At 36.2% G+C, this 27104-nt stretch overlaps 1 protein-coding gene and 1 pseudogene across 3 annotated transcripts in view; one reads left to right on the top strand and one right to left on the bottom strand.

Annotated features, from left to right (window-relative positions):
- Ttc7 (tetratricopeptide repeat domain 7) overlaps nt 1-27104 on the bottom strand; it is a 322742-nt gene that overhangs the window by 284914 nt on the left and 10724 nt on the right. For all 3 annotated transcript variants that reach the window (XM_089093750.1, XM_089093749.1, XM_089093751.1), the window contains exons 3-5: nt 24794-25264; nt 13635-14383; nt 9021-9205 (exon numbers count right to left, since the gene is read on the bottom strand). In XM_089093750.1, the coding sequence (XP_088949876.1) occupies nt 9021-9205; nt 13635-14383; nt 24794-25264 (1405 nt within the window). The remainder of the gene's footprint in view (nt 1-9020; nt 9206-13634; nt 14384-24793; nt 25265-27104) is intronic.
- LOC148949795 (uncharacterized) lies at nt 2830-8783 on the top strand (annotated as a pseudogene).

The raw sequence follows: 27104 nt of genomic DNA, 5'->3' as shown, positions 1-27104 counted from the left end.
CATCTACACAGCCATTCAATTTTGAACCTCCTCCAATCTCAACATAGTGAGTCTCATGGCCAGATCAGAATTTTTATCGACCTAGTATTTACAGTGTTAAATACAGATTTCAACGGTTTTCAGCAGCCAAAAACCTAGTGCAGACCTACGCACTAAAATAACATAACCTAGTACCTACGTCTAGCAGAAAACCGATTGGCAAGGACAGGAGACAAGGGACTTCAGAGAGCCTATTGCCTGAAATTTGCATCTTCACTTATTTCTCCCGTTCAAAAATGAAAAAAAAACGCACTATTTGGCAATTTTCTCGAAAATCTGAAAATGCAGATACTAGGTTTTGGCAAAGGAGAGCCGAGCATAACCTGATAGATGCGAGTACACTATTATAGTAGATTTGAATTTAAAATAATATACACAATTTTCTTAGTTTTCACCCTCATTTTCTTAAACAGCACATTCATTAGTCAATTGAATAATTTTCTGAGTTCAGAAATAATTTATTCTGTAAATTGCAATGTTTTGAAGTTTATGAATATGATGCCTTATTCTCAACTGTTCAATTTTTTTGTTATTTTTTCGGGGGGGGGGGGGCTGACAGTGTGTTCGTGTGGAGATTTCTATATTTTTGTGTAGTTTGGGTATCTGAGGGCAAGTAAGTCAAGCTTCTTCCTTTTTTTCTCATTTCTCTCTTCTTATTTTATTTGGACTATTTTTGTTAATATTGTATTATTTTCATTCCTTTCAGGCTATTGCCTCTGGGCATTCTTGTGCTGACTACATTTTGTTTATGAATACACCCAATTATTATTAGTTTGCCCATTTGTTAATCTTAAATAGCAAACTTATAAGTTGAAGATGTGTTAACAATACTGAGTTTTAAGTGCATGTGTAGTAAAAACGCCACAATAATACTGTTTAAATGATTTAAATAGTCATAAATACAATTTTTTTTTCAACGTTGTTAGAGAAAAAATGAAAGTGGTCCAAAGCTAAGAAATGTAAATCTTTATGTGAAATAACGACAATAACGATGTATTTGTGACCGCTTATTTATTTGTTTGGAAAACTCAAAACCGACAATGCAGAGTTCAAACAATACTGAAATAATTATAAGAAGAAAGCAACACAAAAATGACTGCAAAAATTTATATTACGAAAAATTCACTTTAGCTAATTTCAGGAACAAAAAATGAAAAATTGTGCACAAACTCAGAATTAAAATTTCAAATTTCTCCTGCAAAGAGCTTCATTGAGATCACTTAATTAAGATGGTATATTCTCAAGATCAAACTTAGCAACTAGATTACCGTCTCGGTACCAATATGATAAACAGAGCAAAAACTCGCTGTAACTGAAACATGCCACACTTGGCGTACTACAATACTTTTTCCGGTAGTTCCGAAACAGAAAACAATAACTAACAATTCACTGAAGCACCACACCCCCTGCCTGAGGTCAGCACAATAAGAGGGGAACTGAACTGTGGTAGAAACTGAAAAGACTCTTTCGACCCATTTTCCATGGTTGGGCAAGATTTCCCGATCTAGTACCTTTAGGTTCTTCACTGCCCTATTTATCGGGAATGCGGAAGTAGAAGAAGGGGAGCACCCAAACGAAAATCCCAGCCAATTCACTAAGAAAAGGAAAGGTAGAGAAACATTTTGGAGATCTAAGGTGGTTACTTGGTGACGACTATTAGAACATTAAATTTACAATTTGAAGGGTTGATGGATAGACCCGAAGAAGCAAGACGCGACTTAAGTATATAAAATATCAATAAGCCTTTTAAGAATACTGGTCTACATGATCTAATGATCTACATGAAAAAGAAGTAGAAGTAGTTTAGTAAAAGCAGATCATGAAGATTTAGATCATGATCTACTTAAGACTGAATCATAGGCAGCGCAATAGCGCTGCCTAAGTAAAGAACGATGTTGGCACAATGTATTATTTATTTATTTTTTTTTTTTTCATACCCGGGCACTTCGTGTCCAAGGAGCTGTCGTAGAAAGTTCTAAAAGGGCTCATTCGATTGGAAATTGAAGTGGCTAGGGTCCTTTTTAATAGTCGAATGTGATTGGAGGGCAACTAGCCCCCCCCCACGCCAATCATTACTTCAAACACATCCAATCAAAATTTTGAGATAGCCATTTTGTTTAGCGTAGTTGATTTCCAGATAGAAAATAATTTTTTTGAGAAGGACACTCCCCCACAGCCCTCGCGGCAAGGGTATTCAGTTATAGGGGAGGGGTTTACCCAACCCCTCCCCTCTCAGACACCCCCCACCGTACTTCCCTCCCTCAGCATCATCTTGCCCCCCCCCCCATTTAAAGAACACTCCCAACTTGACTTATTCCCAGATCACCAGGAAACCTTTCTCCCTTCCCTTGCACTTTATCCCCCCTGGCTACCCTACCAGTATGACTCTGGTTTAAGAGTAAGCAGGCAGAAGGATCCACTTGTAACACCTCCATGCAGAGTTTCTAAAACTTCAAATAGTTACCGCTGTTTAGAGTCTCCGCTAGTACCTGCTCAATTAAATACAATTGTACTTGAAAAAGATAGATTTGATCCCCCTGTCCCTTGTTCTCACTATCCAAGTTTAGCCCCCGTCAAGAATTCCACTAGAACCCCTGACCCCATCTGTGATATAAAAAAATTAAAGCGTAAAAACAGTACCTTCACAAGTCGCTTTCGATTCCCCAAACTTTTGTTGAGCAACGCTGAAACTTTTTTAACTTTGAAAAACTCAATGAATTAGACACCCTTTCTAAAATATATAGATTAGATGTAATTGCTATTACTGAAGTTCAAGCTCAAAATTTGCACATGTTAAAAATTAAAATGTTTTCTCAATTTATTAAAATCAGACCAGAAAACCACCCTCTGGGTAAGAAAGGTGGCGGAATTCTGTTCTTTGTCCGTAAGAATTTATACCCAAGTGAAATCCCAAATCCGTGTCTTACTCCCTTTGGTGAAGATAAGTGGGTGTGCGTCCGACCTAAAGTCTTGCCGCGTCCTTTTAACTTAATTGTCTTGTGCTGTTTTTATTACTCCCATAATCACAGATCCGCTGACAAAATAAATTTTATCGAAAAATTACATGCAAGTGCTGACTTTGTACTATCAAAATACCCACATGCAGGAATTTTCCTGATGGGTGACGCAAACGATATAAGACTTCATTCTACATGTAACGCTTTTAATTTAAACAGGTCGTTAATGTCCCTACTACAAAAGGCTACTCTTGATTTAATTTGCACTAATCTTTCGAAGTTTTACAAACCCGTCTCCACTCTGCCCCCTCTAGGGGGTAGTTATCACTTTAGCCTTTTCCTATCTCCGCTGGCTAAAGTTAAACAGTCGTTTTCTATAACTAAAACCGCTTATAGACCCCTCACTGACTCAGGACTTTTCATTTTTGGCTCCTGGATTACTACTGAAAATTGGTCCACTGTGTATCAAACAAATGACGTTGACTACATGGCTTTGTCCCTCCAAAATTTATTGAGGAGTAATTATGAATCCCACTTCCCTGAAAAAAAATTTAAAACGTGTTCTACAGATAAGCCTTATGTTACTCAGTCTTTTAAAAAACTTATAAGAAAAAAAATCAATTTTTTCAAAGCAGGTTTTATTACTGAGGCTAATAGTCTAAGAAAATTTCTAAAGGAAAAATTAAGAAAAGAAGTTTCTAATTATTATAATAATAACGTCAAAGATCTATATTCTAGCAAGCCCAAGCAATGATACAGAAAAATAAAAGAAATATGCGGAAAAGGTCCTTCCGAAGTTAATTTTCCTCTCCCTGAACCCACTAATAAGGCTCCCAATGATTTGAACTTATATCTCGCTCCTATCGGTCAAGGTCTCCTCCATTTCACTAACGCCAAGTCAAAATATTCCTCCCAAGGCTTCCTTCTCCTTTATTTCTCCCTTTGAGGCTATAAATAAAATTCTAAAGCTTAGAGAATCAAGTATTTGTCCCTTGGACATCCCAGTTGACTTAACTAAAGCCTTTCCTGACAAAATTGCAGAGCCTTAGTCACATATTTTCAACCACGTCACAAAATTTGGTAAATTCCCAAGTTGCTGGAAACAAGGTTTTATAACACCTGTCCCTAAAAAATGCACCAGTCTGACTTTCGCCAACATTCGCCCCATTACACTCAGTTCTGTTGTTTCCAAACTTTATGAAGGTTTCCTCTGTGACTGGCTTAAGGATAAAATGTTTCCGCGTATTGACACCCGGCAGTTTGGTAACTTAAAAAAAACTTCCACCACCCATTACCTTGTGCACTTAATGCATACCATCGTAAGTAACCTTGATAAACCAAATGTATGGCTGAACCTTGTCTTAGTTGATTTCCAAAAAGCTTTTGACCTGGTTGATCACACCACCCTAATTCGATCACTACCGGTTAACTTTAAACTTGATCCTCTGTTAGTAAATATTGTTGTATCGTTTCTTTCAAATAGATCTCAAGTCGTTAAATACATAAATATTTTCTCTAACCCCCTCCCTATATATTGTGGAATTCCTCAAGGAACCTTATTGGGACCACTTTTATTTCTAGTCATGATTAACGATATTGGTAAGGACTTCCCCCAAAGATGGAAATACGTGGATGACTTGTCGATCCTCGAAGTATGTCACAGGAATATTAAAAGTGACCCCCTTGAAATTCGAACCCACATTTCGGATGAAGCTAAGAATCTAAATATGAAAGTAAATTCCACTAAATCAAATATAATGACGATAAATTTCTTGCAATCTACTGCCGCTTTCCTTGACCCTATCCCCCAAGACATTTCTGTGTCTTCCTTTAAATTACTTGGGGTTACAATTTCCTCTAATTTAAAGTGGGATATCCACGTGAAAGATATTGTCCGTAGAGCTAATGCCTCCATGTCTCTCCTTAAGCTCTTGAATAAATTTAACGAACCCTCATCCCATTCTTTAAGAATTTATACTTCCTTTGTCCGCCCGCATCTTGAATATACTTGTCCAGTTTGGCATCCTGGCATCTCCCGTGATGAATCAGATAAAATTGAATCTATTCAAAAAAGAGCCCTAAGAATAATTTTTAAAGAAACTTTGGTACCATATTTACTCCTTCTAAAAAAGGCCAAGCTGGAAACTCTTGAGCACAGGAGAGGAACGCTGGGCCTCCGTTTTGCAAAAAATGCAATAATAAACCCTCGCACGGAAAACATTTTCCCCAAAAGACACTCCCCATCCAGACACCGCCTGCCCCGTACTGTTTCTGAACCCGTCCCTATCTTGTCCCCCACCCGTTGTTTAACCTCCATATATGAAAAAACCTTTGTCCCCTTCATTACTGAACAAATAAACCACTTTTTTTTTTTTTTTTTTTTTTTTTTTTTTTTTTTTTTTTTGCACTGGTGATGCCCATGTTTTGTGTCTGTTTGGTTCTTTTGTTCCCACCCCTTTTTACATAGTCTCTTTTAAACCTTTTTGACACTATTTTTTTTTTTTTTGTTTTAGTTTGTGCCTTTTTAACTTTATAACATTTGACACTTTTTGTTTTTTAGACTAATGAATGGCTTTGCCTTTCTGATATTGTTGTTTTTGGCATTGTTTAGCCAGTTTTTTAATTGTTGTGCTATTTATGTTTTTTTTATTATATGAGCCCGAAATGCGAATTCGGTCCTTCGGGGCTTGTGATAGTCATTTTTTGAAATAAATATCTTATCTTATCTTATGCCCTGAGGGCATATAAGAACTATGTTGGGACAATGTATGTTGGGACAATGGACAATGTTGGGACAATTTATTATTTTTTTCCTTTAGAGCAGGGCACTTCGTATCGAAGAAGTTGTCTTAGAAACTTCAAAAAGGGCTCATTCGATTGGAAACTGAAATGGCTAGTGCCCTTTTTAATAGTCGAAAGTGATTGGAAGGCAACTAACACCCCTTCCACACCCACCATTTCTCCAAACATATCAGATCACAATTTTGAGATATCCATTTTGTTCAACGTAGTTGAAAGTTCTGGAAATTAGGTCTTTTAGGATGATAACCCCCTCAGAACCCTCAGTGCAAAGGTTGTAAGTTATGCCCTGGGGGCACATAAGGTTTATATAGAAATTTGTTGTAGAAATTTCAAAAAGGGCTAATTTGATTGGAAATTGAAATTGCCCTTTTTAATAGTCGAAAGTGAGTGGAGAGTAATTAACCCCCCTCTCACGCCCACCATTTCCCCAAAAACATTCAATCAAAGCTTAGAGATAGCCATTTTGTTCAACGTAATTGAAATTTCTGGAAATTATGTATTTAAGGATGACAAACTCCCAAGAGCCCCAAGGGCAAAGGTTGTAAGTTATGCCCTGGGGGTATATAAGGTTTTTATAGATAGATTTGTCGTAAAACTTCAAAAGGGCCGATTCAATTGGAAATTGAAACGACTAGTGCCCTCTTTAATAGTTGAAAGTGCATTGAGGGTAGCTAACCCCCCTCTCACGCCCAGCGTTTACCCAAACACATCCAATCAAAATTTTCAGATAGCCATTTTGTTCAACGTAGTAGAAAGTTCTCGAAATTAGGTCTTTGAGAATGACACTCCCCGCAGCCCTCAGGGCAAGGGCTAGTGCCCTTTTTAATAGTCGAAAGTGATTGGAAGGCTTGACACTGATATATATATATATATATATATATATATATATATATATATATATATATATATATATATATATATATATATATATATATATATAGTAAAGATGTATGTGGGTAGAATGTGTTTTTTTTTTTTTTTTTTTTTGACCAGGGCACTTCGTATCGAAGGAGTTGTTGTAGGAACTTTGAAAAAGGCTCATTTGATTTAAAATAGAAAGGGATAATGCCCTTTTTAATAGTTGAATGTGATTGGAGGGCAACTAGTCCCCCTCCCACTCCCAATATCCCATTTGCCCATTATGTTTAAAAAATAGATGTTGCCTTAAGATTAAATCAAAATGCACTATGTTAATGCTAATTCCCAATGAGGCATCACATCCAATCAAAATTTTGAGATAACCATTTTGTTTAACGTAGTTGAAAGTTCTGGAAATTAGGTCTTAGAGGATGACAACCACCCTAACAGCCCTAACAGCCAGAAATTAACATAAGTTGGCGCAAACCCCCTATGCCTTCCCAAGGCCAGAACAAAATTTGTACTTTACTGAAAAAAATACAAATAAATGTGCATTGTCAGTTTAATATACATATACTGATATTTAGTAATCAAAATGTTTATATTATTTGATTTATTAAAGTTATAAAAATAAAAACATTTACATTTTTTCAGTAAAGTGCAAATTTTGTTCTGGCCTTGGGAAGACATAGGGGTTTTGAGCTCAACTCATTTAAATATCGGCTCGTTTTGAGTTTGACTCAATTATTTATTGTAATTTCTGTTCGTTTTTGGTTTCATTTATTTATCGATGCTGATTTGTGGTAGTTTCACGCTTGGTAGATTATTTGATTTTATTTTTGCTCATTTTTCGTTGAATGGAGTTCTTTACTTTTCTTTGAAAAACATATTTTGTGGAAAAAGCTTTTTTTTTAACACTACTAATCTACATAAAGGAGGAGTAGATAAAGTTTAGTAGAAGTAGGTCATATGCGACATATGACAAGCCAACTAATACGCATGCGACAAAATAGTTCCTTAACAAGCTCCTTTAAGAGCGACTTCGATATCTCACCTTTCCATTTTAACCGACTTTAGCACTAGAACACCAATATAACAAACCTGATAGGAGCAATATATCGACTCCAGACGAATATCCGGTGATATCCATTGTTAGGAATAAAGTGAAACTTTGGATGTCACCGCATCTTTCATAGGGCGCGTGAGAAAATAGTGAGCTTGAGAGCAGCTAAAACAAACAAAACGCTGCAGAAAAGTATAGGAACAGAAAACGAAAAGAAAAACACAAAAGGAGTAAAATAAAACAGAAAATCAAACCTTTAAACAACAAAAATATTCAAAATATTTATCCAATCAATTCATGAGAACTTAATCACATTAAAGACAAACCAGAGGATAATAATTTTATTAATATAATTTCATATTTAATTTTTTTTTATTAAATCAATCAGCAAACTTAAAACATATACTACTCATTTTTTTCCTTTTGGGAAATATCAAAACACCGCATCGCGGGAAATATTAATATTACAAAGATGGAGCCCAAAAAGAGATGCTAAGAAAAATTTTCAAAACCTGAAAAATGACGATCAGATTTGCTTTCTGCCAAGACAGGAAAGGTTGAAAAAAAACATGGATTCTGTTTTTGTTGCTGATAAAGGATCATGGATATGAAGTCAAAATATTCGGGCTATTACTAAAATATATTTTTAACCGTTATTAAAAGTAAAAGCCTTATTTATATGCTTTATTTTATTTTATTAATTTTGTAGTCAAATAAAAATTATATTTTAAACACGCTTTTAAATTACGCTTTAGATTACGCACACTCTTAAGGACATTTTCTTAAAAAAAAGATTTATACCTTGACAAAAAAAATAGTCATTAAATGTCACGTTTTTTTAGGCAATATAATTAACTCCATTTTAAAATTAGCTTAAACCTTCCATCCGTACTCAAACGCAAAACAAACACACAAAAAGAGATGTATTTTTCATCGACGCGACGGTGAAATATAGTCAAAACAGTAAAACCATCATGCATCAATCCTGTCACTTCTCTGTTGTTTGTTTTGTTGTATTACCGATAGCAAATACATTTTACCAAGCATCTGATATAATAAAGTAATAATTATAATAATAAAATTCCAAGCTAGGGATTCGGCAGCTCAAATTTTAGAGGGAGGAGGGGAGACCAAAACCCAGTGATCACCTGGATGCAACCCTAATAGCATTACATCTGGTCTCTATTTCCACAATTCCAATAAAAAAAAAATGCGAAAGATTGCATAATCGAGTTGGCGTATCAACAAATATAATAACAACAATAACAACAACAACAAGTAATAATAACAACAATAAAGACCTTGTAAATGCCTGGCTAGCCATCGCCGTAGATGCTTTCCTTTCTTCTTTAAGCCTTTGCTGTCTTGCTTTTAGTAAATGTGCTATTCCAATATACAAATAGGCCCTACTTTCTAATCCCATGCCTTGTGGTTGCTCTCTTTCCATGTCTAAAGCCTTTTCTGCCCATATCAGACCTTCATCTATCTAAAAAAAAAAACAGGAAAAAAGGGAGCGTATCAGCTGGTATGAACGAAGAAATTTACTTCAAGAGGGGAGAAGGGGCATCCCTTCTCCCCGAAGAAGGGCAGAATATTCAAGGAGCACATTATTCCTGGATATAATATTGGATTATCTTTTTAGAAAAAGGTAAAACAATTATAGGAAAATCCAAAAATATCGCGTTTTCAGGGAGACCAGAAGGCCACCGCCTTACGCATGTCCTTGCAAATTTAAGTGTTTTGTAAATCGGTGTTGAGGTTTGATAAAGACAATATGGAACTCAAATATGTTTGACAGCCTGTAAATATAGGGGTCTTTTGATGCAATTTTGAGGCATAAAACAAAAAGCAAATGGCAAAAAAAGAGTAAAACGATTCGATTCTCCAGTCAGTACTCCTTCCAAATATACTGATCACTACTGTTAAAACTGCATTTCAGACCCCCGCCGAATGCCTTATTACAGCCCTAGAACTAGTGTATTTTTAAAGAAAATACCAATGGTAAAAAATTTCGCAAATAAGATAAGAATCAACGCACAAGTGTCGACATTCCATGTACTTTTTTTTTTTTTTTTTTTTTTTTTTTTTTTTTTTTTTTTTTTTGCCAATAATATTATATGGAAAGGTTGGTTGTACTTGTACAGACTTGAGGCAGGGTTCATTTGATTGGGAATTGAAAGCGTTAATATCCTCGTTAAGAGTTAAAAGTGATTATAGTGCAACCAGCCCCTCCTGTGCTCTTTTGCCGCCATGGCATCTGAAATAGCCACTTGGCATTCTGAATAACCATTTTTCTCAGAGTGATCGACAGATCCAAAAAATGTCTCCGGGGATGACATGAACCAAACAGGCCCTGGGGCAAGTGTCATAAATTATGTAAATTGTCCCAAAGAGTACGGGTAGCTTATAAGAGGGGGAACTGGCTCTAGTGTCGGCAAAAAAAAACAAAAAAAAAACATCAACACCATCTAGCCTTTGGCAACACTTGGCATTTTTTCAGTATGATAATACGACTAATTAGTCTAACTGTGTAACTGGTAAAATTAGAGTAGTAATAAGTGTCTGATATCAGTTCCCGACAGGAAACGACTACACAGCTTAAAAAAATGTCAAATGTCACCAGACGCTGGATGGCGTTGATAGTATTTTTATCGACATTAACGTCCGTTTCCACTCCCGTAAGTTACCCATACTCTTTGGATTGGTCTTATATAGGCATGTTTGATCTTGGGTTTCCCATTGGCTGGAAACTTTCAGGGATCTTTCCTGGGCAAGGGGACAATGAATTTTTGTCAGGAGGGCATAAGGGGCCCAGAATAGGCCACAAACTTTTTTCCCTCGGTCAGGTACTTAAAACTCACAGCCATAAGCTTCTAGGCAAAGGGGATCCAACCATAGAAGAAATAATTTAGCTTAGGGGAATGACCCCCCAAAAACGGGGCAAAAGATTTTTTTTCAATCAACAGAGAACTTATACAAGTTTTTGCTATCAGAGGATTCCACTGCACAAGAAAAAGTAGGAAAAAAATGTTGATTCACCAAAAATAAGGACCGAACACGGGTCAATAACAAAATTTTTGAAAGTCTTGAAATTGATATCTCAAAGTACTAGGGACAAGGGGACCCCAATACACAAAAAAAGAAAAAGATATTGGACTAACTGAGAATGGGTTCAAAAAAGAGCAAAAAAAAAATACTTTTCTGAGTGGCTTGAAACCTAAAACTGTAGGTTCCACGGCCAAGGGTACCCTATTGCACGAAAAAAATTTGGATTGGAGGCATGGACTACCCAAAAATGGACCAACAATTGCTTTCGATTGGTTTGAAAAATATGTCTGAAAGTCCCTGAACCAAAGGAACCCCAATACACAAGAAAAGACTTAAAGGAAAAACATTACATTTCTTGAAAATAGGGCCTGAAAAAGGGCCAGGCAACATTTTTTTTCTTAAAGACTTGAACCTTAAAACCATAAAACCTTGGGCCGAAAGCCCGGGTATATAAAAATATTTTGGGGGTAACGACCCCTCTAAGTGAATCCAAATAGTGGAGTGCTTCTAAGTTTTTTTGGAAATCGGGGAAAATTCACTAAAAACCGTAAGATCTCCGGTAAAATCCAAAATGTCAGAAAAAGTTTTTCTAAACGTTGACTAGGATGTGTTTTGAGAACAGAATAAGCAGTCTCTCTCATCGGCTTTAATAAGCGGAATACGCAAATGTGTCCAATTTTTAGCAAACCTGCAATCCTATTGAAATTGGTGCATAACATTTTTTAACAGAATGCAACAGAAGTTATCAAAACCTTAACTATGAATATTACAACTTGGTCAGTTGTAAATTATATAGTGTTTTTATTTATAATTTCTAAACGAAGAAGAAGAAGAAGAAATAGAATTAGAAATTTAATATTTATATTTTATATTAAATATTTATATTTATATTGCTTGTGTCTCGCTGACGAAACCCACAAAAATGTCATTTCTGCATAAGAGAAAGAAGAGCTGAATTAAATTTAGTGCTGCAGCAACCCTTCAGTCGGGTTTTTTGACAAAAAGCCTGTGGGAGAAACATATAGTTTTACTTGTTCGATATAGTTTTACTAATCATCCATTCTAAATAAAGACTGCTGGAGAAAAAAAAAATACATGTTGGATACATCAATCATTACCAATTCAACGCTACTGCAATGACGGTGACCACAGCTGTTTTAAGATTTATTTCTTAGTTAGCTACCCTCCCCTATTCCTACTTTCAACCCTAGTGGCAGTACTACTACTACTACTAACAACTCACTGCAGCACCAAGCTGCCTGAGGCCAACACAGCTACGTACGCTCCTCCTCTATCCCAATCTATTCAAAGCCTCCCTTTTTACACCCCCCTCCCACTAAGTTCCCATTTCCTTTAAATCATTCTTTATGACGGCCTCCCACCCCAGACAAGGACGACCTGCTTTCCGTTTAGCCCTAGACGGTTGGCCGAAAAGAACAATCTTCAGCAATATGTCATCTTTCATCCGCACAACGTACCCTAGCCATCTCAACCTTTCTTTCATTATAGCCCTAGTGAGCGGTATTGAACCACATTTTTCGTACAGCCTATTGTTTGAAATACGGTGAGTCAGCCGGGTACCCAGAAACATCATTAAGCCATTTCTTTGGAAAACATCTAGCAAATCTTCATCCGCTTTTTGAAGCGCCCATGCTTCAGAGCCATATTTGACTACTGTCATCACTGTAGCTTGTAATATTCTAATCTTGGTTTGCAGACTTATCTTCCTATTCTTCCACACTTTTTTTAATTGTGATAAAACACCCTGAGCCTTGGCTATTCTACTTTTAACATCTTCACTGCTCCCATCATCTTTACTAATAATACTACCAAGGTAAGTGAAGCTGCGCACTTGATCAATCTTTTCATTACCCAATATCACCTTTTCATCTTCACTTATTCCTAGCCTTAGTGACTTAGTCTTCATAACATTTTCAGACCTATTCTAGCACCCTGAACTCGCAAAACCTCTAAAAGTTCATTCATTCTACTCACACTTTCCTCTAGGATGCTTAAATCATCAGCATAATCTAAGTCCACGAGACTTTTTCCTCCCCATTTGATTCCGTGGTCTCCCATTGACTCTTTCTGTGCTCCTTAATACAAAGTCCATCAAAATAATCCATACAAAAAAGGATAGAACACAAACCTGCTTAACTCCTTATTTAATAAAAAATCAGCTGCTAACCTTATTTCCTACCTTAACCGCAGCAGTGTTATTCTCGTACATAGCACTAATCACTTTAATGTATTTGTCTGGTATACCATACAAGTCTAAGACCTTCACTAAAGCTCTTCTATCAACAGAATCGAACGCTTGCTCATAGTCTATAAAACTGAGGACCAAAGGTGTTTGATAACTCAAGCACTTCTCAATTATTTACCTAAAAGTGAAAATTTGGTCAACACATCCTCTACCTTTCCTAAAACCGCACTGTTCTTCTTTTAAAACTTTGTGTACGGTAGTTCTCAGTCTAAAAATTGTCACAGTACAAAGTAATTTGCTACCTACAGAGACCAGACTAATGCCTCGATAATTACCACACTCACTTTTATCACCTTTCTTATAAAGTGGCTTACTTACTGTTTTCCTAAAATCATTTGGTACTTCCCCTTTTTCAAAAATCATATTCATAATCTTCAGTAACTTATTTCTAGCCTCAAAGCCACCATATTTAAGAAACTCATTTACTATCCTATCAGTACCTGGAGGCTTATTATTTTTTAATCCTTTTAGTACTGTCGTTAATTCTTTCTCGCAAAACAAATCTTCCTTCACATCCAAGGTATCACAAACTTTTTCATTTTCCTCTATATCTTTTCCTGCAACTCTAGTTGCAGTACTACCAAGGAATATATAGGCATACCATGTTTAGATTTTCCAAACATATTCTTGCTGCCATGAGGCACAACGTCATATCAGGACAGAGACGAGTTGCTTCTTCGAGAGCGCCAACAGCCTTCGCATACCGGCCAATACTAACAAGTGACGAAGCTAACTGCGACCAAACGTATGGCTCTCCGAAAGAAAACTTCAACGCACGTTCTAAAGTTTCACAAATCATTGCTTTCTGGCCATTATACATGAAAAAAACAGTTAACAGGTCATATATAGATGTGGCAGTTTCAAATAATTGCCTCTTGGTGGCAGCGCATTCTGGTGCTTGACTTAAAACAGCGTCACGTGCAGCTTGCGCTTCACACATCATCAACAACAATAAAATTTCTTCATTCAGGTCTTTAGGAATGTTCACATTATTGCCGCAATAACGCAAGGGTTTTCGTGGTCCCTCAGCCCCAGCCGCCACTGGAATTTGCCCAACACCGACATACTTGACAATCTTGCCATTTTTGACGCAATCTGGAATGACTGGTGGCGGCTTATAAATACATTCACTCATGTCACGCAGCAAGAGTTCAGCAAGTTGCCGAGCCGCAGCAAAACGTATACTTTGGCTTAAGCTAGATTCTAGTGAATTCAGAATGAGTCTGTAATGATTTATCGCTTCAACTCGACGCCCAAGTCGCAAAAGACAGAAGGCGCATTTTAACATTGCAGTCTCAATGATTGATCCAAGATTATGATTCAAGGCTGGTCCCGTTGAAACATTTGGACCTGAAATAGAGCTCTGTAAAGAAAAATAACCCGACAAAATAAAGGCAAATAACCCAATTTTGCACACATTCACCAGGGCTGCCATTGCTTTATATTTTCCCAAAGATCCTGGGATTTCGGTCTGAGCTTTCTGAAAAATTATATGTATTAAGCATTATCTCAAAAAGCATAATTAAATTGTTATTGGTATCTTGAATTTTTTCAGACTTTATATCTTGGGTTAATACTAAACGCTCAATTACAGCCATGATAACAATCATTTTTTAGATTTCACTCTCTTTCTATTTCAACAAAATGCAAGGAGACAATAAAAAGGATAAAAAGATAATTATAGAACTTTGCAAAGTGAATTTTTTTCTTTTGCCTAGTAATTTGGATATTTTGACACGTGATTTTTTTTTCTCAAGCCTCAAAGCACCAAGGACACTAAAAATAAAATATGATTCTCTAATTTTTTAAATAGAAACTTACACAGCTATAGAAGTCTTAAAAAATTTGGAAAACCCGGGAACTTAATTCTTAATGAAAACACATCCACATGCATCTATGTAGTTTTACATTTAGAAGGCACCAAGTTTGAAAATAAGGAATGCGTGTGAAAGATTAGGAGAAAATGAGCGAAAAAATATATCACCATGGAGCTCTAGAAACTGTAATTTTCCTGATTCTAGTAGAAAAAAACAAACACTGCTATAAATCTAAGCTATGCATTAATATGGATATTATTAACATCACTCAAGATTAAACCCTTCAATTTATCAGTAATTGACTTACCCACAAAAACATTTATTTAGAAAGACCAATTAGACTATGCTATTCTGTTATATTTATCCCTTTAGTTGACTCTTTACATTTCAATCCTTATTTTCTTCTGATTTTAAAATATCAATCTTATTACTTGATCCTTACATATTCCCACAAGCCTATATTTGTTCAATAGCCCGACTGAACATAACGGTTGTACAACCCTGGTGATTGTTATATTGTTCGACTATTAGATGCAGACAAATCGTATGTTACAACCGTTTGGTTGGGTTGTTTGTAAAGAAGAATAGCTTCCGCTTGTTTCTTTTCACGATTCAGTGTGGCAGCACAGGAGAGAATTTACGCAACGAAAAAATATTAATAGTTGTATAACAATTAAAATAAAATCGTACAATTCAGGAATGAATAGATCGAAGATGGAGCCAGGGGGCAAAAAAAATTTTCTGAATGTCCTTGGTACTTTAGTAATTCTGGATGTTTGATCTCTGTTTAGCCCTGTTAGTCCAAACAGCTACTTAGTCCAAAACGAAAGGGCGTATTTCACACTGTAATTAAAAAATGAGTTGGAAAGTAACAGATTCCTTTTTTGAATTTTTATCCATCGGGGTTATTACAGAGACATACCCACTTCTGCTACTTGGGTGGCCAGCCACAATTGGGAGGGACTGTATTTTAGTATCTCTGGCTCTAAGACTACCTAAAATAACTCGTGTGGTACTGGATACCAAAATGAAGCCGGGCATTTAGCTGCACACTGCAATTTGTAGAATTTTCACCTTTCTTTAAGTCTTCAAACTACAGCTGCCCCTCCCCCCCTTCGTCGGAGAAAATCTAGTTTCCAAGCTCCAGTAAAAGCAAATCCCTTATTTTGGGCAGGAGGACATGTACCACCTAGCAAACAGTTAGAACTATTTGTTTTGATTATATCTGTCAACTGCTATGAGATGTAAAAAGAATATTAATGCTGCTGCTTCTACCAAGACTCCTCTTACAAGTCAGTGATCCAGAAACCGTTATCTTTCAAGGGGTGGCTCACCCGCAGTTGGTTTGAGGGTGGGTTCAAGGGCAATCGGGGACGCTAATAACGAATATCGGGGTGCAAAAGTTCGCAAGCGTGTATAACATGGTCATTTTAGACTGTAAAGTCAGATTTGGCCTATAATGACGTCATACCACTCTTGATTTTTTTTTTTTTTTTAAACGGTAAAATAAACTGAAAACTTTATAAATTTTACATATTCAGGATCCTAAGAACGAGTACTTTCACCTAGTATTCTTATTTTTTCCCCAAAGCCTTTATTTTTTTAGTTAATTCCTATTTAATTTTGAAAACAAGGTTTTTTATTATACTTTTTCTTAGTTTTTTTCGATTTTTCTGAAATTTTTGCCTACATTAGTATTTTTTTATGCTTTATTCGCTCGTCATTACGAGTCAAACCATGAGCCACTTTTCCAAAAAATCCTAATTCTTGAGCAATTTATTTTTTCTAAATAATGTCATAGCTTTCAGAAATTAGCCTACAATGACCACGTTTTTTTTAGTTTTTTTTAGCTGTTAAAAAGAAAAATGAAAACGAATCTGCACATCATTCGAACAAACTGCACATCATTCGAACCGTCAGAATGTCCTTTACGCGTTGTTAATAAAACAAAGTCGAGATTCGCCACCAAGGCTCAATATCGTTCAAAGAAAGGGAGGGGGTGGCTCACATCAGCCGCAGTAAGTTTGAGTACGGATTCGGGGGTAATCTAAGGTGCTTAAAACGAATATCGGGGTGCACATACTCGCACTAATGTAGAACTTGACGATTTTAGCCTATAAAGGAGAAATTAGACTTTTATGGCTAAGTACTTTTTGCAAGTAAAACCCGATATGTAGGATGCTCTGTTTTTTTATTGCTGTGGAAACCAAATTCGCGCATGCGATCACAGAACGAGGCATCTGTTTTTTTTTCTCCTGGTTAAAAATATTAGTTGTATATAATATAAATACATGATTTGATTCACAAAAGAGCGATCTATAGTTAGATGAGATAAAAATTATAGGTTTTGTTGAAAATATTTCGAGTAAAACGCCACTATTCAGAAAATTTTCTTTTTTTTGTGGGGGGGGGGGGATTTTCTTGTTCAAAGGCTTATATATTCTTCCAGATTTAAACCTCGACTTTGTTTTATTAATAACGTGTAAAAGACATTCTGACGGTTCGAATGATGTGCAGTTTGATTCGTCATTTTTTTTTAACAGCTAAAAGAAACTTAAAAAAAACTTGGTCATTATAGGCTAATTTCTGAAAGCTATGACATTATTTAGAAAAAAATTAATAGTTGCTCAAGAATTAAGATTTTTTGGAAAAGAGGCACATGTTGTTTTTTTTTGCAAATTGTTACTCCTAGTTTTTGTGCTGCCGTATGAATTGGTATGCAGTAGGACAGGAACTTAACCCAGAGCTGCTTGAGGCCGAGACTAGCAAGATACTGGAAGTAGTATGCAGCTAGTAAGACGATATCAGTGTCATTGGCTTGTGTTATCACAAATGTGCTCTTTCGTCTTCCGGCAACTGCTCTGTGGTATAACACCCATAACACCCGAGTGTCTGCTTCTTTATGGCCAGACGAGAGATCGTCATCAATGGAGCTTCCACGGGGCGAAACAGTAATAGCTCTATGTCGACTCTTGAAACCTCCAGCGAGATGAACCATCAGACGGGTCGAAATTTTGTACTCCCAGACCTCGAAAAGAACTTTCAAGAGTCGACCTTTAGCTGAGCGACTACTGAGGATCCCGTTCCAGAGTGTTGGAACTCTGCTGGAGGAAGTGAACGGGCTTAAAATATTTCCTCTTGGATCTCCTCTTCTTTGTCGACAGCCAGATGCTTCCTTGAGGTTGAACGAGTAGTAATCACCGGTTCTATCGTCACTAAGACGGTCATACCTGTCACCAACCAAATGGGTAGACTGACAAGCTTCAGGTATGTTCCTAAGCATCCCATCGTAAACTCTTATTCCAAAATCAGCTAGCATCTCATTTTTTTCTGGTCGATAACACCTTATGACACTCATGACATCAACTATATAATCAGATCGAGGAGATTCTTCAAGAGCGTATGTGGAAATCATTTTTGGCCATGACTGCAAGCCAGACTGTTCCAGAACGTAGTTCAAGGCTGTTGACTTTGTACCAGAACGTAGCTGAGGCTTCCTACGACTCGATGACAATACTGAAGGTGAGACCGGAAATGGCTGTAGCTCGTTTCTTCAGCAGCTCACAGAGGGACGAAGTTTGTGTTGAATTTGCAAGACGCAGAGCTCGTTTAAAAAGCTCAGTTTCCCAAAAATCTTTATTTTGTGGCTGTTTCTTTTTAATTTTTTTGGCAACAGAGGCGAAAGTTTGCACTATGCCAACTTTTACTTTCGTGGATGTTCCTTCAAGATACGAGCTCATGGCTTGAAAGCCAATGTCTCGGAAGTTCAGCAGACTATATGCTACAGATTTTGGAGCTGTATCCCCGGTCATAAAGTTGTGCAGCTCTGTTCTTGTCATCTTGAATGGGTTTCTGAACAACTCTACCAATTCCATAAATCGATTTCTGCCTTCTATAAGTGGTATCTTCATGATGCTTCATTGCCTCGTCATCCATATTCAGGTTTACTTTCAGCGTTCTGGTGACTGCTGCGAGAAAAGGGAGAGTAGCCAGATATTGATCCCTGGAATTTACATTCGTTGTCAGACCAACGACACCAGAAACTCGTGGATGACTTTTGACGTCCAGATTCACGGTCGACTCTAAGGCCAGATCACATACAATGCTGCAAAACGGCTTGGTTGTTTTCCCAACAACAAAATTGCCATTTACAAACCCTCTGTGAACTTCAGGCGCTTTTTCAGGCAGGCGTAGCATTTCTTCTAGGTAGTTAAGCGCAGCTGCTGCGTATTTATGGTTTCCAAATGCGAAGAAATCGGAATTATCTCTTTTGTGGCGTTTAAGTGTGATCCCCAGTCCACAACTTTTTCAGCATAAAGATAGTCATTTCCGGTATGAATAAGATCTAAATAGTTGATCTAGAGGCTATGATTCCTTATGGTAGATCTGGACTCGTTGTACTTCGAGAAAAGCGGAGCAATGCTGTTTAACGCATCTCCTATCTGTTTTCATGCTTCAGAACTAGTTATACCAACATTGCGTATCTCGTGCAAGACAACGGAAGCTTCCTAAAAATTGTCGTTGCTAGAAGCCTTACCTTTAGCTGGAGCAAATAAATATTCTATACCATTTCTTTTTATGTCGTAACTTTCAGTACTTTATACAATAGTTAGTGATCCAAGGCTCGCTATCGTTCAAAAAAGGGAGGGGGTGACTCACATCAGCCGCGGTTGGTTTGATTACGGATTCGGGGGTAATCTAAGGTGCTTAAAACGAAAATCGGGGTGCACATGCTCGTACTAATGTAGAACTTGACAATTTTAGCCTATAAAGGAAAAATTAGCCTTTTATGGCTAAGTACTTTATGCAACTAAAACCCGATATGTAAGATTCTCGGCTTTTTTTATTGCTGTGGAAACCAAATTCACGCATGCGATCAAAGAACGAGGCATCTGTTTTTTTCCTCCTGGTTAAAAATATTAGTTGTATAGAATGTAAATACATAAGTTGATTCAGAAAAGAGCGATCTATCGTTTGGTGAGAAAAAAATTATAGGTTCTGTTGAAAATATTTTGAGTAAAACGCCACTATTCAGAAAATCTTCTGGGGGGGGGGGGGATTTTCTTGTTCAATTGCTTATATATTCTTGTAGATTCAAGTCTCGACTTTGTTTTTATTAACAACGTTTGCAGTTTGATTCGTCTTCAACATTTTCTTTTCAACAGCTAAGAATTTTTTAAAAAATCTTGGTCATTGTAGGCTAATTTCTAAAAGCTATTTAGAAAGACTTTATTTAGAAAAAATAAATAACTGCTCAATAATTAAGATCTTTTGGAAGAGGCACATGGTTTGACTTGTAATGACGAGCAGAATTCAAACAAAGCATAAAATATATACTTATGTAGGCAAAAATTTCAGAAACATCAAAAAAACAAAGAAAAAGTATATTAAAAAACCTTGTTTTCAAAGTTAAATAAAGGTTAACTAAAAAAATAAAAATTTTGACGAAATACTAAAAATAGTAGGTAAAATTAGTCGTTCTTAGGATTTAGGATATGTCAAGTTTATAAAGTTTTCCGTTTATTTTACTGTGTAAAAAAAATCAAGAGCGGTATGACGTCGTTGTAGGCTAAATTTGACTTTATAGGCTAAAATGACCATGTTCTACACACGTGCGAGCTTATACACTCCAATATTTGTTATCAGCGCCCCCGATAACCCTAGAATCCACCCTCAAACTAACTACGGCTGATATGAGCCACCCCCCCCCCTTTTTTTCGAACGATAGTGAGCCTTGGATCACTGACTATACCACGACAACTCCTATAGTAGACACATACAGAAGCTACGCCTTACTGAATTAGAATTAGGCACTGATTTTTAGTGTCTATGACTGAAGACCCCAACCTTTCCTCAAACTCCTATATACAGACAGAGCCGTTTTTGGCTCTGTTTATCCTGTAAAATCAAAAAATAATCTAAATAATATCCTTGTCTTAAAATGAGCCATTCAGATGCCTAGAAAAAGCTATCATGCTTTAAAGAGGGTCGTAAAGTTAAAAGAATTGAAAGAAATAAAAATTTTACAGTAGATATTCCATAATGGCTTTTGCCCACTCTCCCTAGATTTTTTTTCGCTCCCCTCTCCCCATATCTTGAAAAATACCTTTATTTGGTATTTTCAGTGAAAAACTCCTTTTTTGGTATTTTTATTAAAAAAAAATTGAAAAAGGAACAGCCTTTTTACGGCAATTAAATAAAACAACAATTTTTTTCAACTGAAAGTAAGGAGCAACATTACAACATAAAACAAAAAGAAATTTTTACGTTTATGAAGGGGATTGTCCCTCCTCAACACCTCGCTCTTTACGCTAAAGTTTTTTAGTACTTTAAAAAAGCTTCCTATTGTTCTAATTAAACGACCCTTGTGGCTCAGGAGTCATTCTTAAAGAATTGGGACAAAATTCAAATTTTAGCGTAAAGAGCAAGGTGTTGAGGAGGGGGCAACCCCCTTCATACACGTTATAACTCCTGTTCATTTTAAGTTTTAATGTTGCTCCTTACTTTCAGTGGAAAAAACTTACTTTTTTTAAATTTCATTTCTGATCGTTTTTAAATAATGCCAGGAAATCTGGTCCCACCTCCATAGAGAAATCCTCCTCCCCACGGAATTGGCCCCAAACAATTACCCTTAACAACTCCAGGCGTAAAATTGCGGTGGAAGAGAGAATTGCGGCAAGACATTTAAAAGAATTTTTTATAGAAATTCTGGCAAATTCCCCCAGTGTATAATTTCCCCTGACAAGTTCATCCCCTGGAAACTTCCCTCCCCATAGAAAATTTCCCTGTGGAAAAACCCTTAGCCAAAAAATTCGCCCCTCCCCCCCACCCTAAACTGTTTACATACTTCATAACAACAAATATTAGGTTTAAAAAGGGCCTGAATCTGACGATGTTATTTTATTAAAATTTTAATACTTTTAGGGGATTTTTCTCCCTTTTTCGAAAATCAGGCAATTTTCTCCAAGCCGATTCTTTTGATATATCTATTGGTATCAAACTTCCGTTTTTTAGAGTTTCGGTTACTATTGAGCAGCGTCTCTCCTTACTTGCAGTTCGTTACCACGAACTGTTTGAACATTTAGACCTACTGCTACTACTTAAGCTTCCAATCATCCAAGGCTTCTTTATTATAATGTTAAATAAATTTTATTCTGATCTTCCTTTTAAATCAATTTTCCTTCAAATATACAGAAAGTCAAGTAATTGGTGAATCATTTGTTGATTCTCCAGTTTAAACTGCTGCTTTAGCAAAGTAAACAAATTACTTGAAAGATTAGGATTATTAATTTTTAAAAGTTATCTGTGTGCATAAATTTTTCATAATTTTGAATCAAATAGAATCAAAAGAAAAAATACTGACGAAAAAAGGTGTCGTAAAACTAAGACTGGTAGTCGCAAATTTACTTATTCTAAGAAACTCTTATTTTCTTTTTTATATATATGATGACATTCATCTATATATAATTATGATGACCATATATATATATTATGTCAATTATGATGACATACATATATAGAAGAACATTCTCTTCTTTTACCCTCCCTGTTTCAAAATATATAACAGAGCAATCAAATTAGTATCTGAGATGACAGGCCAGCTCAGCATTAATGTATTGGAAAGTCAATCCATCCACATACATCTTTCTTTCCTCTTGTTTTAATTTTAAGTATTTTCATGGACTCCTCCCTAACTTCTTCAAACAATTATATCTTTCAAATTTTGAACTACGAAAGGAATCTTGTGTTTCTTTTTCTCTCAGAAATGACATAAATATTTTCATTCATAAATCCAGAACCATAAGATCAGATTTCAAACCAGTTTTATGTTGTGCCTCCATCTGGAATTCCCTACAATTTGAAATTCGGCTATATCATTCTTACGTACAAGTTAAAAAAGAGCTAACTAACCACCTCTTATGCCTAAAGAGTTAGTTCCTTCCTCCCTTCCCTTTTCCCCTTCTATCTTTCCTTTCAATTTATGTAATTCTTTTATTCTGATTGGCATGGTATTTTTTGTTGTTGTTGTTTAATTATTTTTTTTTCTTTTTCGTGTTTTTTTCTTCTTGTTCTTCTGTTTGATTTTAGTGCTATTATTTAATGTTATGTTTTGACTTCCACTCTCACAGGCCAAAGAGCCTTTGTGTGGGGGTGGGTGGTTTTGTGATTTTTTTCCCCTCTTTCTTTCCTTTTCAATTTATTTAATTCATTTATTGTGATTGACATGGTATTTAGACGTTGCTGTTGTTTAATTGTTTTTTTTTTCTTTTTCGTTTTTTTTTCTTCTTGTTCTTCTGTTTGATTTTAGTGCTATTATTTAATGTTATGTTTTGTATCCCACACTCACAGGCCAAAGAGCCTTTGTGTGGGGGGTGGGGGGTTTTGTGATTTTTTCTCTGTTTCCTTTAAATAAATTGATTGATTGATTCGTTGAAATTAAACACACTGTGTGAAATATACATTGTTTTAATTGAAACACCCATGACACCTTTGCCTGTTGTGGCACTATTTTGACACTTTAGAGTCTAGCCTTTACAAGGCTGGAAGGGGCAGCACTCCCACTCTTATTCGTGGTACTTTCTGTTCATTTTTAAGTTTTTACTAAATTATTCATTTTAATTTCTGTTCCTTTTTGGTTTCACCTATTCTTTCATAGTGATTTTTGTTAATTTTAAGTTTCACATGATTATTCATTTTAAGTTTTGTTGATTTTAAGTTTAACTTGTTCATTTATAGCAATCGTATACACCTTTTTAGTTTGACTTAATACAAAAATTTTTTCCTGGTCATTCCTGGTTTTAACATTGCTCTCTTCTTTTCTTTGAAGAAAATTTATTTTGAATTTTTTTTCATTAATTTCTGTTCGTTCTTATAAAGGATAAGGTTTTAATAGGTACTGGTTGAAAGGATATATCAAAGTCTGTTAACCTTTTCTGTTTATTAACTAAAATATTGGATTGCAGTTTCAATTTTAGGCAGAATTTGACTATTCAGACTCAAATTTTGATTAGTTTTTTTTTTGTGTAAACATTTTTTGGCAACATTTTTAATAAAAAAAAAGAGGGGTGATGTGTAAATCATATAGATTAAAAATCTTTCAACGATTATGGATAAGCCATCCTGAATCCAATTATGTGGCTGGGCCTTGAATGCATAAGAGCATCAACTTCCTATGCCTCCAGTCTTGCAGTAAAATCATAAGGAGGTCCAATCAGAAGGATGCACACAGGCTAACGAGGAAAAGGTATGAGGGAGTGAAATGGGAGAGCCAACGGATGGCAGACAGCAGCATGGTAGACAAAAGTTGGGATTTTAAAAATTTGGTAAATATGTCCGGTAAAATAACAACATAAAAATGCAGACCCAGAGGCGACAATTATGCCAACAGTTAAGGATAATCAGTTATTAATAAACCACAGTACTTATTGCTCCCTTTCAAGACAATTTTCACTTAAAACTCTCTCGACACGCCGTGACGAATTGTGTTTTAAATTTGGTGTCGGTATTTTGGAAAATCCGCGGCTTCGTGAAATCTTCCCACCTGAGCGTCTCCCTTCTCGCCAAAGGCTCCCGCGACATGTAGCTCAACCGATACCAAAAATCCAGCCAGTACCAGCACGGCATATGCGTTACGCAAGTAATTTTGTTCCCTCGTTCGTCAAGTTTTTTTTAATTCTGCACCCACTTGTCAATAATTGTATATATTTATGTTCTTTAGTTCGCTTTTCTTTTTATTCGTTGACTCTGTTTAGTTTGAATCTGCGATATTTAAAATCAATGCATAATTTTGCATGACGACGGCCATGGCTGTGATTTTCATACGTTTTACATGTTTAGTACCTTATTATAACAAGAACTGCTGCTGATCAACATGACCGTTTTATGGCATTTGAAAATAAATTGTTATTTATCTATTTACAATATTAGCGGCACCAAATCTTACCTGATAAAATAGGGAGTAGAGAGATGGGCTTAATTTCTTTATCAAGCTCTTGCGCATACAAAAGGGCCAAATTCGTGGTCAGACTCAAATACTGAATAACACGCTCGTCTTTCTCAACTGTAGAAATTTGAATAACACCTTTATCTAGTACTAGTCCAACAACTGCAAAAGCTTCGGCAGCAACTTTCAGTGATCTACAAGACAAGGATTTTGTGTCACCCCTCAGAACGTCCCCTTCTTTGCCATTTTTATAAGCTTCCATAAAGTTCCCTTGAATATAATTAATTTTCGCTAAGAGCAGGGAACCATCTAGGAAATGTTCTGTTCTTCCATGTTCATCTTCCATTGATTTTTGAAGCTCCTTTTTAATGCCAAGTAGGGTACTATGGTTTGCAGATGTATCTGATGCAAAGCTTTCTTCTAGAAATGTTTCTAATTTCGCTTCAGCAGCAGCAAAGTTAATGAACGAGTCTGCAAAATGGAACAGATATATCAACAACAGAATTTGAATATTAAGCTGAGATTTGAACAGAGCATTTATCAGAACATAATACATCAGATACAATGAAAGAAAATTGAAAGAAAAAGAAGAAAGGCAAAAAAAAAATATTTCCTCAGCAAAAGGCTGAGAAACCAAACCCAAACATGAAATAAATTTAGCCTTGAACAGCTATGAAAAGACCAAACATGAAATAAATTGTTTATAATAAAATATCTTAACAAATAAAGATTCTTAACAGAAAAAGGAAAAAAATGGAGAAGAAAACAAATCTTATCGGGAGGCAGTTTAGGCTGCCAAAACAAGCATTGGCAATAATGAATATCAGAGAAAACAATCAAGCTGGTGAGGGTGTTGCAAGAGCTGAGATGGTCAAACTCTGAAGAATTTAATAAGCTCCTAAGAGTAAACAACCAATCAGCTTGGAAGATCTATGGCAACTATCACAGCTTCTCAAGGAACTCAGAGGAAATTTAGCACGAAGGGAGAGGCAGTTTCATCACTTGTAAAGACTGAGTGATAGACCGCTGGAAAGAACCATTTGAGAATCTCTTCAAACCTCATCTGCTACTACTAGTGAAACCCTATTATCGAGTCCCCACCTCCACAGCTGAAGGTATAGAGTTCCGTCAATACAGAGCACCCAAACTCATTGGGAGCCAGTCAGCTATAAAGAAGTTGATAATGAAGAAACATCTAGTCAAGATGGTATACACATAGAACCCTTTAACAGAACCCTTTGTCTTCATTATGGTCCTTATGGTCAGGAACTTATGGTCTTGGTCTTGCCAATAAGTTATGTGGCAGAATTTTATAGTCTGGGAAGAAAAAAAAAATCGGATGAATCTATTTTCCAAAATTGGAGATCCGACTCACTGCAAAGGTATAAATGAATTTCACTAATTGCAGCAGAATTCTTTCCAATAGCCGTCCTCAGCCGGTTTAGTCCTCAACCTAATACACGAGCCAGTCCAGATCAATCTGGCTTATGACCAGGAATGGGATACGTTGACAAGCAGTTTACGCTTAGGAAACAGCAAAACATACACTCGTCATAATTGGAGCATTTAAAGATTTCAAAACAGTTTTCAAATCAGTCCTAACATGTGGCACAAAGATGGCTATGATCAAAAACGGGACTGACTGGCAAGTTGACAAATGCAAATTATGAAGTGATGAAAGCCTGTTATGATAATACCTCTCCCCAAATCCAGACTAACGAAGGGTTATCCACAACGTTCCTCACAAAGTTTGGCATAAGACAGAGTTGCGTCCTCCAGCTCATAGAATTTACCTTTTGCACTTGGCTGGATACTGTATGAAGGAATATTGGCTGTTGAAGATGTTCAAGTTAGCCCAAAGTTAAGCTCGAATATTATAGATTATAGAGAAGATAATGATGTTTTGTCTGGGGGTATCACAGTAGCCCAAGTGACATTGATCAACTTGGCAAACAGCACTCTTGAATGACCTCATAATTAATATGTCTAAAACGATACTTCTCATGTCCAGCCTGTTAAATCCAAGGTAGTCCGTTTAACAGCAAATACAAGAAACCAAGGTGGCAGAAAAATTCAAGTCCCTTTATCTTTGATTGGCGGTAATAGAAGAAGCTCAAATATAGCATGGACGCGAATCGCATCTTCAGCAAGAGTGATTGTCAACTCAATTCTTACCTTCAGCCAAAGCAACTAATCTATTTGGAATCAAATATTCAAATCTGTGAGGCAAACTTCAGATTGGAGCTCCTACATGGCTGCAGATCTTCGACATTTATAGCATTTGAAACAAGAGGTCTGGACGCATTTGACC

Source organism: Artemia sp. Qi Xiang Cuo, chromosome 8 (genome assembly GCF_049724085.1).
Source record: "Artemia sp. Qi Xiang Cuo chromosome 8, ASM4972408v1, whole genome shotgun sequence".
Lineage (NCBI taxonomy): Eukaryota > Metazoa > Arthropoda > Branchiopoda > Anostraca > Artemiidae > Artemia > Artemia sp. Qi Xiang Cuo.
This window is presented reverse-complemented; position numbering and strand designations above follow the sequence as displayed.